Genomic DNA, 12,608 nt, shown 5'->3' with positions numbered 1-12,608 from the left:
AGATCCTTCACTAGGTGCTGACCCACAGCATGGGTCATGGGAGCCATGCATGGGAGCCCAGATGAGGGCAAAACCAGCCAAAACCTCTGCTGAACTGCCCCTTTGCTGTACATTTCCAGGATTCCCATGGTAGATTTGCAAGGGGGTAGCCCAGACCTACAGGCCAGCATACACTGACGCTGAGATGTTCGCTACCCAAACCATCTACCTCTTGACGTTTCAGAGGGACAAATCCTGAGTGGGCCCAGCCTTGTCCGCACTAGGGGTTTCTCCTTCCTCCACCTGCTATGGGGGCAGACCCCTGCAAGACACCGGCCCTGTCTTGCTGACCTGCTCTTCCTCCACCGACATCTGCAGCATTACTTGCGCGATGCGAAAGGTGGTGAAACAGGAAGCCTGCAGCAGCGGATTTGCCGCTATCTATATAACCTCTGAGAGGCGCCTGGAAAATATTGTCAGGGCCACATTTGAATCAGCCCCAAAAAAAAACCCAGCTGAAAGGGGAGGGAGCACGTCGGCTGGGGGAAGAGGGCAGGAGCTGTTTGGGCTCCTGTCTCCATGGGACCCCCTACCCACACACACACACACACACACAGAGTACACGTGCTGTGACTGGGCTGGTGAATATTTCCAGCTACATTTCCACCTGCCTCTCCCTTGGACCCATGGAGATATGGATCTGGGGCATCCCACAGCAAACACGGGGGGTTACCTCCCTTGCTTGTCGCGGGGGGGGCTGCTCCCCCATGCTCTGCTGCCTCTCCCCAGCCCCTGCACTGCAGTGAGCCTCGGGGCTGCCCGCAGCAGCTCCACAGGTTTGTTTTTTAAAAAAAACCTTAGTTGTGTTGAAATATTTCACATGGGGAGGAGCTGCGAAGGCTTCCCGTGTGGTAAGTGAGGTTAAAAGCATGCTAGTGATGGATGGCTCCCTCAGGGATTGCTCTTGCATGTGCCACCGGCAGTGGATTGGGGGGTGCAGGCTCTTTCCCCTCTTCATTCCCGAAGGGCAGAGCTGCTCCCAAGCCCTTGGAGGTGATTGGAGCCGTGCCCCTGTCTGTGGATAAGCCACTCTATGTCTCCAACAGGAAATTTTTTTAGAGGCCTTATGGATAGATGGGTGCGTGCAGGGAGCCCGGGCTCCCTACAACCTTGAAGCCGTATCTAGTGTCGCAGGTTGATGGGAGGAAGAGGGGCAGGAAGGCTCCCTCCTCGGCACTCCCGAGGAAGAGCACCTCCCCGGCTCCTCTGGGCTGGCTCTGCTTCCCCACCCCACGGGTAGAAGATGTCCTCCCCCTCCCCACCCCTCCGTCCCCAGCGGCTGTCCTCTCCTCCAGGGCTGCTTGCCTGGCCTGCCCCAGCCAAGGGAGGTACACAAGGGACTCTTGCACATCATTGGTCTGAGAAGGTCTCCATGCCCTTAAAGAGAAGGTGGATTTTCTGCTGAGCCACCCGAGAAGCCCTTTTATACCTCCTTACTCAGCCAGCTGCCTGCGGCTCGCCAGTCCGTCTTGTCCGGCCGGCAGCACTCTGGTTTTCTCCTCCAGACTTGGGTGAGCTGTTTTGCATGTCTCTTACTGACCCAGCTTGCTCTTAGGGGTTGACGGGGGAGCAGATACACTCGCCTGAGTTATAGGGAGATAAATGCCAGGTGGGGTGACCTGCTGGGAGAAATGGGGGTGCTAATAAAACCTTCCCCATCCTTTGCCTGCGGGAGAGGGTCCGTGCATTGGAAAGTCTCCCTCTGCCTTTTCCAGTGACCTTCTTTCTCTTTGGTTTCGTGCCTTCCCCTCCCTTGGTTGGATTTTCTCTCTGGCTTGAGCGGCAAGGGCAAGCGGAGTCGCAGCCTCCCTAACGCTGACCTCCTCGGGGCCGTAGGACGTGGGATCCTTGGCTGCAGTAACTTGGCGATGCTCTCTACTTACACTCGACCCCGTCTTTGCAACGCTTTTCTCACCAAAAAAACCATCCCCAGACGGGGACGACATCCAAATTTACTCTGTGTGTCCGTCCGTCCCCCCCCCCCTCAAGAACAGGTGATTTAAAGCCCCCGTTGCCGGCAGCGAGCCGCAGCCTGGCGTTGTCCCCTCGCTTCCTCAGCGCTGGCAGCATCGCTGCCGCCGTAGTGGGTGCATGCGGGTGCGGGGCAGGGATGCAAGTAAAAATAGCCGGCGTTCCTCGGCCGCCCTGTCCCTCAGCTGTAGCCCAGCCACCTGCGGTGGCTTTTGCTTCGCATCGCCCCGACCTCCCTGAGTCACGGGGACTGGCACCGGGGAAAGGCTGCCGTCCGAGGAGACAGCTGCAGCTCCTTCTGCAGCTCCCTGACCATTTTTAGAAGCACTTTCCTCCTCCTCTCTCCCCCCCCCCCCCAAAATAATGTGATGGGCCTGCACATTTTCCAGGATAAAGTTTCTTTGGCCCTGCAAGCTGTGCTTCCTCCTTCGGGCATGAGCCCCCGTTAACACTTCACCTCCCAACAGAGCCTCCCAGGTCTGCAGATGGCTGCGTTTTGGGGGCTTGCCTGCTCTGCAGAGGACTAGCTTAGTTTGGGCTCGGCTGACACTCCTGCATCCTTCTGTTAGGAGACACAAGCAGGAGATACCGCTCTGCTAGAAAAGTAAACTTCTATTTATGGGGAAATAATTTATAGCAAAACAAAGGTGCTCTTCCATCTCTTCCCTAATGTGCGGTGTTGTACCTGCAAAATTTCCACTTAAAGGAAATGCAAGGAATTGCCTGGGGAAACTCTTTGTGCCTCTACCAATTCAACGACAACTTTCAACCCCCGTTCTACATCATCTGTGCTGACGTTGTTGCAACAGGCTCCCCTGCCTCCCACAGTAGATGCATATACTGGGAGCAGCGTCCTCTGAAGTCCTTCCTTGTCACCTGGGGTCGCTGCTTGGCTCCATTCCCAGGGTGTCCCAACTCTCCGCAGGCTTTGGGATAGTTCTTGTTCATGAAGTGGGGCAAGACTGCATGCTAAAGTGAAGCAGTAAACTGGAAATAGCTTTTTCCTATTCTTTCTTCATTGCATAAAATGGTTTCCTGGGGGTCAAACAAGAAACATGCCTGCAGGAAATACTGTCACAAATCTCTCTTTGTGACCGGACCAAATGGTGCTGGGCCAGAAGTCCCCTGACGCTGAGGTTTGTGAGGCTGTGAGTAGGTACGTCTTTGGCTCTCGTCCACACACTGCAGCCTAGTTCCCCATATGATGAAAATTTGGAGAAGTTGGGAAATAAGAGCAAACCTGTTCCTCTTTTTTTTTTTTTTTTTTTTTTTTCTCTAGAGGAATCTTGCTTTGCTTTTAAACCCAAGAAGGCCACCACCAGTATGAATAATTGTGAACTTTTTTTTCCCTTGGTTTTAATTGCAGGCTCACAACCATCTAAAGCAAGATGTCTGAGTAAGTTCCCATTTTTCTGTCTCTAATATTTTGTTGGCATCTAAAAGCTTTTGTTCAACTGCCAACTTTTTACGCTTGTTAAGATTCCTCTGCTTGTTTCTGATTAGGATGCTAACTGCCTTTTTCTCCCCTTTCTCTTCCTTCCCTTCCTTGTCCATCTGCTCATCCTGAACAGTGAAGAGGTAAGTGTGTCTTGCTGGGTTTTTTCCTTTTGCAATGCTCAGGGCATCAATCCTGGCTTCACCGTTCATCCTTAGGAAAAGCAGCTGCTGGCTTTGAGGGTGGAAGAATGGTTCATGGCAAGGCTTTCTTGCTAAGTCCTTCTGGTAAAGATGGGAAGTAGAAGAAAAATCCCTTTTGAAAGTCTTTCCTGCCTCCTGGCTTGGAGTTAGATGCTTTTTTTCCTCCTTTCCTGTTTCCCTAGCCGGCCACGAGATGGTGCTGGGAAGGCGGTGGTCCAGAGCCACCTCTCCTCCATCACCCATCCACCACTGAGCCCTTGGCTGAGCATCCTCTTGTACTTCCCCCCACCTAGCCACTCATTTTCTGCCCACTGAGCACTGCCAAATTGCTTCTCAAAGGCGCTCTGCTTAGCCCTGGGTCCAGGGCAGCATGAGCAGGGTGGAGGTTGCATCCTTTGGAAGTTCTCCCTGGCTTTTGGCAGAGCCGGAGCAGGGCTGGACTTGAAGGCTGGGGAAATGCAAGGGAAGGTGTGGGAGAGTGGTGCATGGCTCTGTCACTCCATATCTCCTCTTAGCAAGTTCCTCTATCCCTCATCTCTGCTTTACACCTCCCCATATGTCCACAACACCACAAACTCAAGCTTATCCTCACCAAGAGAAAAGAGGATTTCAGGGACACATAGAAACTCCACAATATGGTGCTGATGTCCAACAGGTGCCTTGATTCCCCATCAAACCCAGTGCCCCCAGGGAGGGCTGGGAGGGCACTGCTTGCTAAGGTACCAGTTTTCAGATGGAGAATAAGCCCTGGGCTAACAGTGCTCAAGGGATCCACTCTTACGGCCCATGGCCAGATTCACACTAGCAAAATCCTGCTGGTTGATGCTGTGCCGCATCTCTGAGCTGGGTGCCTTTGCTTTGCAGAGCCCTTCAGCCTTGTCAGGAGGGCCTTAGCACCATTTGCATATGCAAAGCAAGTCATATTTTGTTACATTTCACTCTGCAGATCCTTATCCACTTCCTCCTCTATGCAGCACAGATATACACACCCAAACGCTGCTTTCTTACTCCCCCACCACAGCATATCAGATGTCGGGGTGCGCGTCCCTTGCCCCAGCCACACTCAGCCTTGTTCTGTCTTCCGGGCAAAATGCTGAGGAAACAGCTGCAATGCAGCGACACGTCAAGGATGTGGCTTCTTTTCTAAATAGGAGACCTGTTGCTGTTGTTCCAGCACATCGCAGGTACAGGAGGGCAGGCTTGGTCTTCCAGGCTCACCTGGCATCCCAGGGAGGAGGGATGCAGCCTCGTGGCCCTCCACCTCTGCCAGCCAGGGTAGCCTCCAGGCCTGCAGACCCCATGGTTGTGTCTGTCCTCCAGCTGTGATGAACCCCCACGCCCTGGACCTGCTTCCCCAGTGCCCTAATGCAGCACATGGAAATACCTGTGACTGCCAGGCTGGGCAAGAGTTGCAAAAGGGGTTGCTGTTCCTGACAGCGTCACCTTCAGCATCACCTGCACCAGGTCGTTCAGCTCCAGAAATTATGCAGCCTTCATGTTTTTACCTGACAGGACATCCTTCTCACTCGTGTGCCAAGGACCGCTCAGAAAGACATCCCACAGCTCCCGAATGCCCGGGGGCATCAGGGTGGTTGAGTGCAAAGCAAAACATATGTCTGCGTGAAGAGGAAGTTAGAGGAAAAACTAAAATCCCCAAGAAGCCAAGTTTGAAGTCATATTTTATATGCACATCTCCAAGTTCATCACCCTCATTATCTTTTCCTGAGGCACTTCATAGGTTTTAGCTACCTAAGGTTGGCAAAGCTGGGTTCAGCAAGGGAGCCTCTTCTTTGAGTGCCGCTAGTTTGGGGACCAGCTGTGTGTCAAGTTGTACATCTTGGCTGGAGCCAAGTCCCTGGCATGGCTGCAGGTCTTTGGCAGACTGTGGTGTTGTATGGCAAAAGGGAATGGAAAGGGGAATGGGCACCTGATAACCTGCTTTTCTCTCGTTACTCCCACTTGCAGAAAAAAAGGAGGGCAGCCACTGCCCGTCGGCAGCACCTGAAGGTACGTGGTACTGCTGGGGCTGGATGAGGTATGTCCCAACCATCCCATCTCCCATCCTGAGTTAGCCAGCTCTCGGCACTCTCTGGAAGAGGCCACAATGGCCTCTTCCTCTGGGGGCCCTCCACATCCTTCCCCACTCCTTACTGGGTTCCCATCAATATCCCTTTCTTGGAGATGCTGGTATTGATGGGGAGCTCCCCCAGCTGCCTCTCCATCAGGGCTCTCTCTCCCTTGCCAACCCTCTCTGCCCTCCTACCTTGACCCCGCTCCATGCTCATCATCCTCCTGCTGCCTTCCAGAGTGCTATGCTCCAGCTTGCTGTCACCGAAATAGAAAAAGAAGCAGCTGCTAAAGAAGTGGAAAAGCAAAACTACCTGGCAGAGCATTGCCCTCCTCTGTCACTCCCAGGATCCATGCAGGAACTTCAGGTAAAGACTTCTTTAACCCTTCCACTGTGCCGGAGCAGAAAGAATTTGGGTCCATCAGTCAGCCTGGTGGATCAAGATTGTCCTTCCCATCTTGACCCCCTTCTTATCTGTGGGTGCCCTGGAGCGGGCTGGATGTGGAATTGGCTTGAGAGACAGCTGGGGTCTCTCTGCAAAAAAACCCAAAAGGGGTCTAGCTGGCAGGAAAGCTGCGTTTCTAATGATGTCTTGAGGTGGCATTTGCATGAAGCCGGTAGCGTGGAGACCAGGAGCTGGCCTGTGAGCCACCCTTTACCATTTGGTCTTGATGCAGCCCGGTCTTCTGGTCTGAGGTCTTTCAGAGCCATATTGATCAGGAGAGATGAATCACATGTGTGGACTCCAGTAGTCAACATCCCTCTCTGCTTTTTCTTCCAGGAGCTGTGCAAAAAGCTTCATGCCAAGATAGAGTCAGTGGATGAGGAGAGGTATGACACAGAGGTGAAGCTGCAGAAAACTACCAAGGAGGTGAGTTTCTCTTGGAGCCATCCCTCAGGGAAGTCTCCAGCCCATCCTTCGTGCCTCCCCATTCCGCTTGGGTCTGTCTCACGAAACCCACGCCCTGCTCTCTCTCTGCCCCTCCCATTTTGTCCCCCCACAGCTGGAAGACTTGAGCCAGAAGCTCTTTGATCTGCGGGGCAAGTTCAAGAGGCCACCACTGCGCAGGGTGCGCATGTCCGCTGATGCAATGCTGCGGGCCCTGCTGGGCTCCAAGCACAAGGTCTGCATGGACCTCCGAGCCAACCTGAAGCAAGTGAAGAAGGAGGACACTGAGAAGGTATTCTTTCCCTCTCCCTTGTGCCCATACAGGAGTTGGCCCCTGGTTTTTGGGGCTCATGCCTCCCGGTGTGATAGACAGGGTTGAGGGTGAGCCTTTCTCCATAATGTTCTTCGTGTTCCACATTGCCTCCTCTGGCACCCATGATATTGAAAAAGGAGGGTGCAGTCAAAAAGATGTACGACATGACTGAAATTGGGTTCCCGTAGCTGACATGGTTTTTTTCGTGGGTGGACGGGTGAAGGGTCCCACCTAGGTGGGTTCTTGCCCCCTGGGGCACTGCTTGCACCCACACACCCATCCCTCCCCCAGGAGAAGGACCTCCGTGATGTTGGTGACTGGAGGAAGAACATTGAGGAGAAGTCCGGCATGGAGGGCAGGAAGAAGATGTTCGAGGCTGGCGAGTCCTAAGCACCTGCCTATCCACACTCATCCTCCACTCCCTCCTGTCCCCGCTGTCCGCCCCGGGTTCAAGGGCACCCACTGGGTGCTGTTTCTCTCTGGTTTTGCGAAGAGCTGCTTCCTGGCAGCAGCGGTGTAAATAAAGCTTTGGCGGGAGAGGCGGGTGTCGCCTGCCTGGGGTGCTGGACCCTGACCCGTGCCATGGTGTCAGCAGGGTCTGCCCCCATCATGGGGGTCCTGGTGGGGATGAGGAGGCTTTGGCGGGGGCTGTACTGTGGGACCTCTCTGTTGTTGGTTTCTGCCTGAAGCTGGGGACGCTCATCCCCCTCATCGCGGGGAAGAAAGGGTGAGGCCATGCCACCATACTCTGCTGGCATCCTCCAACCAGGCTGTACCACCAGCTCCTGGCCATGTTCTTCACTGGTGGTGAAGAGACAAAGAGATGAGTCCAAGCCCTGGGAGGTGTTGCAGAACCTCCAGCCATGTGGTCAACAGCGGGAAGCCGTGGGGAAGGAGCAGAGCTGGGAAGGGAGGTGAGGGGTAATGGCTGCAGGGCAGAAACAGACCCTTTGGCTCCAGTGGGCTTTGAAAGATGCAAAGTCAAGACAACATTGTCAGCTCGTGGGGCAGCACCCTGCTACCCAGCGCACTGTCAGGGTGCTGCAATTTAGAAATGCTGGCTGTCCCATAAGTGGCATGGGCAGCTGGGGAAACAGTGGGCCACCACTCTCCCTGCCATGGTGGGGATGTCCATGCCCCCCGCTTTCCCTTTGGGTTAGCCCAGCATTTTCCAATTTTGAGCTGCCGGCAGAGGCAAAACCTTAAAGTCGTGGTTTTAAAAAAACAAAGAAGAAAAACCCCAGATTTGCCTTCCGTCTGCGCCTCTCCCATCCCCCCAAACCCTCAGCCCGTGAAGTTTCCGGCACAGCTCACTTCTGCCGAGCACAGGAAAAGTGAAACGGCGGCGACGCGCTTGTGGCGGAGCCGTCTGTGCGACCATCGTGCCAACCAGGGGAGAAGATGTCAGACTCGGAGGGGTGCCAGGAGGGTGCCGAAGGTGTCAACCAAGTGGGAGATGAATCCCTTGGGGAGAGCGAGAGGTGAGGCCTGGGGACTGGGTACCCCAATGCCACGGCTGCCTTCCAGTCCCAGAAAACTGGAAGGCTGGGAAACTGGGAGGGGTGATGGTGGGAAAGGAGGATGCGTGGCCAAAATGATGATGACCCATGAGGTTGAAATGGATCAGATGCTCTGGCAGGCTTTTGACAAGCTCCTCCAGCTAGGGAGAGACTTAGATTTCCTAAAGGTCTCATTGCCTTTGAACTTCAAAGCCTTTGGAAGGGGGTTTGATCAAGGTGGGGAACCACAGGTCCAGCAGCAGGCAAGCTCAGCAAGGGGTCTGGCAACCTGGACCTGCTTCGCAGTTGAAATCAGCCCCATCTTTAAGACCAGTGGGCGGAGATCGGCTGCCTCCTCTCCTTGCAACCATCACTGCGCACAACCGATTCCTTGCTGTGTCCCCTATGCCTCTAACTGAATTAACTTGGCAACGTTTCAAGCTGGTTGCTCTAAGGTTATATATCTCCCTGTGCCTCTGCTCTGCTTTGTTTTTCTATCAGCAGAGATTGTAAAATTTGGGGTCTGTTTGCTCCAACGCAGACAGCTTTCCATGGGGGTTAAAAGGAGACAGACCAGTAGCAGAGACCACATCTGTCTGCGGTGGTGGCAGACGAACATAAGCTTGGCCGAGGTATATCACCCCGAAGTACTCAGATTTGGACTGGATTCAGCATCCAGGGAGCTTGGGGGGTTGCCTGATTTTTCACCTCCAGCTTCAAAGCTTGCATTAGCATTTCTCCCCAAGGCTTCTGAAAGCCAGCACCGTTCAGGTTGATAGGAAAAAAAAAACCACCACCACCCTTGAGTGACAATGAGAGGAGAAAGGTGTGTCATCTCCTGTCACTAATGGTTGCAGTTAGTGTTTTGGCTGACACCTGACAGCAATTAGCCTTGGCTGAAGACTTGACTGGAAGCTTCAAAAGGTGCTGGAAGACTCTGCGTATGACTCTCTGCTGAAAGAAAGAGGGAGCCTTGGCTGCTGGGGGGGGTGCAGGAGTTTCTCAGTGTGGTCTATGGGATTCCCAGCATCGTTCCAGTCTGGCTGTGCCTCAGCCACAGGCTCAGCTCACCCTGGAGGAGCAAGGAGCAGATTCTAGGGGTGGTCCAAGGCAACTGAGCCTTCTTGCTCCCCTCTTGCTGCGGTGGCCACAGGTACGTCTGCACAGCCAGGGTGAGGTGGTGGGGGCTGCTGGTGAGGCAGGGTCAGCTTCTTCCCTTCTGTATTTCCTGCTGGAGTTTCAGCTAAATAAGAGGCTGTGTGGAGGGGTCTGCTCTGTACCACTCCAACACTTACAGCCTTTAGAAACATGTTTAAAAATTTTTGTATATGAATACTGATGGCAGGGTGGCACAATCCTTCCTCCCTGGCCGCTTTTTGGAATTTGAATGAAAAAAAACTTGATCAAAAAGAAGTAGTGGGCAAAAGTAACTTCCTTTTTGTTTTTAAAATATGGAGAATTACTTTCCCTCCCAGTTTGTGTAATAGTTTCATGTGCAGCTCTAAACTTCTCCTCCTTTTACTTGTGCTATTTAAAACCTTGCTGGGCTTTGGTGATTTCCACTCCCCAAATGGAGGAAGGAAGTGTTTGCTTGCTGTTTGGGGCTACCTTTTCTCACCCTGTGGCTAGCTCAGCTCTCTGATCTCCTCTTCTCGAGGACAAAGCTCTTTTCAAGCTGACCTGTGTATGGCTGGAGTCAGGACAGTGCTCCTAAGACAGCTTAAGGTGCGCTGGAGATGTGAGCAGTGAGTCTTCTGATGGAGCTGCCAGGAAAGTAAATCCCAAGGCTCCCTGGTGTAAAAGCACAGTGAGGAGATATAAGGAGGAAAAAGGTGCTGGGTTTACTTAAACAATGAACCATATCTATTTAACTGTGCCCAGTGTATATAGAAGAGGGGCTTGTATTAGGAAATGCCCTAGCAATCCTAATTTGGACAGAGCTTACTCTGTTCCTCTGTACAAATGGGGACATGCTGACGAAGTCTTGCTGATGCCAGTGTAACACCACCCAAACCACATCAGTGTTATGCTCTTTTCCATGAACTGGAATTGCTATATAGGAAACCACCGTGGTGTAAGCCTGATGTGAAGCCTACCCAAAAGAAGCGAGAAGCTGGGGTGGGCTCCGGGGAGGTGGCTGCTTGGGTTGTCCCGCCCTGATGGGACAACACGGTGCAGGCTGAAGGAGCCAACCCTCCTGCCTTGATGGTGGGAGGCTGTTGGGGAAGCCTGCCTTACACCAGGGCTGGATAATCCAACATGTGTTGGGTCTGTCATTCAGAGCACTCTCCATAGAGCTCTGGAGGCTCCAGGCAACCCCTGACCTTAGTTGCTCTGCCCATGGCTGTGCACATCCCTATGGCTTGGGCTGTGCTCTGCAGGATATTTGCACCTGAGCAGAAGCATGGCTCACAAGGCAGGTTTCTCTCACCTACAGGGTCTGAGATGAGAGATCGGTTTGTCCCAAATTTCCCCATCTCCTTCCTTCTGGGGCTTCCCACCCCGTGAGCTGCAGGGAGCTCTTGGCAGCCCATGTATGGTCACCTCCTGGGGAGAGGCTCTGCTGTGCTAGCAAGCCCCAGGCTTTTCTTTGTCATGTCTATCCCCAGCTGTCTTGAATTCTCCAGATCCTTAGAGGAGTCTCGAGGGCCCTTGCTAGGATGACTGCTGTTGCTAAGTATACCCATGGTTGGAAGGAGGTTGTCTGGGAAAACTGATACGTGGAGAGTCTTTGGACCCCTTCGGCATACCAGATTCCTTGGGGGAGGGAGGGATGGCTGATCCCCGCTCAGCAGTAACTGGTCACAGTTTGACCCAGCTGGGCTCATTAAAGTGGAAAAATAGTAGGGAAATGAACAGAGGAGGGCCAGATGGATAATTTAATGAAGCTGGGCAATACTTTAGCATTTCCAAATTGGATGTAGGTGCCCTGGCAGCGGCATTAGGGATAAGGAACTATATCTAATTATAGGGAGGTATCAGGTGCCTTCACTGCCCCTTTCTCCTTGCAAAAAAAAAAAAAAAAAAAAGCCTGGTTTACCTTGCTTTGCCTCTAAGCTTAATTTGCAAGGTAAAGCTATGGGTTTGGAGCCATGTGTCAAAGTAGGGGATTGCCCAGCAGCCTTTATTTGAGTTTTACTTCTTTTAGATCACAGAAGAGGCCCTGCTGGCTGTAGGGCTGGCTGTTTTAAAATTCTTGAGGTAAAGCCTGGCTCTGAAGCCTGCGGGAATCCCTTTGCCCCTGGATTTCGGAGAGACCTGGCTGTGAGGAAGGCTGGGCTGCCTGTCCCAGGGACCATCTTGGGGGCTGCTAAGAGGAGGTTTTGTCAGACCAGCATTGCTGGGGTGGGGTGAGAAAGCCCTTTCGCTGGCTGAGGTGGTGCTGGGGCTCCTGCTCTTCTGGAGGAAGAGGGGCAGAGGCACAGCCCAGCCTGCACCCCTGGGGCACACAACCCCTCTGGTTGTGGGGGACCCAGCTATCCCCTGGCTGCACCCCAGGAGGGGGCAAGCTCTGCTTGGCCCGATTTGTCTGACAACATGAATAAATCTGCAGCAATGAGGAAAGTGGAGACGTCCAGGCAGAGTTTTGAGGTATGGCAGGGCTTTACCGCTTGCATGGAGCAGGTGGGCATCCCCCAGGGTGGAAATGTCCCCAAGGGAGAGCTGCTGCCAGGGAATATGATTTCACATAGGTGGACAGGGTGGTGTCCTGGCCTTGGGATGGAGAGTGGGGACAGCTCAGGGTCTGTTTGCAGCTGTACTGCCCATGGGGGTTAAAGGCCCGTGGGCTTTCCCAGGTTTGCTGCAGCTGAAACAGGATGAGTGCTGCTCCATGGGCACGGCTGAGTGAAGCCTAGAGATGTGCAAGGTGTGTTGGGGGAGGAAAGAGGGAGTTTTTTCCAGCCTCCTGGTCTGGCCATCCTCACATAGAATCATAGAATAGAATGGTTTAGGTTGGAAAGGACCTTGAAGATCATAGAGTTCCAACCCCCCTGACATAGGCAGGGACACCTCTCACTAGACCAGGTTGCCCAAGGCCACGTCCAGCCTGGCCTTGAACACCTCCAGGGATGGGGCCTCAACAACCTCTCTGGGCAACCTGTTCCAGTGCCTTACCACCCTCAAAGTAAAAAATTTCTTCCTAATGTTTAATCTGAACCTGCCCCCTTCCAGTTTAAAGCCATTCCCCCT

At 53.4% G+C, this 12,608-nt stretch overlaps 2 protein-coding genes and 1 long non-coding RNA gene across 3 annotated transcripts in view; all 3 read left to right on the top strand.

The window, feature by feature from the left end:
• The first annotated feature begins 1,525 nt into the window (after positions 1-1,525).
• Positions 1,526-3,551, top strand: LOC309673700. Its single transcript, XR_014269336.1, has 3 exons — positions 1,526-1,550; positions 2,717-3,166; positions 3,290-3,551. It is a non-coding gene; the product is annotated as an uncharacterized lncRNA (long non-coding RNA).
• A 976-nt stretch (positions 3,552-4,527) lies between these two features.
• TNNI2 (troponin I2, fast skeletal type) lies at positions 4,528-7,492 on the top strand. The gene is made up of 5 exons (XM_082484756.1): positions 4,528-5,655; positions 5,955-6,083; positions 6,498-6,587; positions 6,721-6,897; positions 7,210-7,492. Exons 1-5 carry the CDS (start codon positions 5,509-5,511, stop codon positions 7,306-7,308), a joined length of 642 nt encoding a protein of 213 aa, XP_082340882.1. The 5' UTR covers positions 4,528-5,508; the 3' UTR covers positions 7,309-7,492.
• Positions 7,493-7,619: 127 nt separating this feature from the next.
• Positions 7,620-12,608, top strand: part of LSP1 (lymphocyte specific protein 1) — a 52,690-nt gene continuing 47,701 nt past the window's right edge. Inside the window, exon 1 of the mRNA XM_082484753.1 lies at positions 7,620-8,399. Within this exon, the coding sequence (XP_082340879.1) occupies positions 8,320-8,399 (80 nt within the window). The 5' untranslated portion in view covers positions 7,620-8,319. The remainder of the gene's footprint in view (positions 8,400-12,608) is intronic.

This window comes from Vanellus vanellus (genome assembly GCF_965231255.1).
Source record: "Vanellus vanellus genome assembly, chromosome: 6".
Lineage (NCBI taxonomy): Eukaryota > Metazoa > Chordata > Aves > Charadriiformes > Charadriidae > Vanellus > Vanellus vanellus.
The sequence above is the reverse complement of the archived record's forward strand: the minus strand, read 5'-3'. Positions and strand labels throughout refer to the sequence as shown.

Coding starts and splice junctions, on each gene's coding strand:
- TNNI2 (XM_082484756.1), top strand. CDS start 5,509: ATGGCTGCAGGTCTTTGGCAGACTGTGGTGTTGTATGGCAAAAGGGAA. Junction 6,084..6,497: donor GATCCATGCAGGAACTTCAG/GTAAAGACTTCT, acceptor TTTTTCTTCCAG/GAGCTGTGCAAAAAGCTTCA. Junction 6,898..7,209: donor AGAAGGAGGACACTGAGAAG/GTATTCTTTCCC, acceptor TCCCTCCCCCAG/GAGAAGGACCTCCGTGATGT.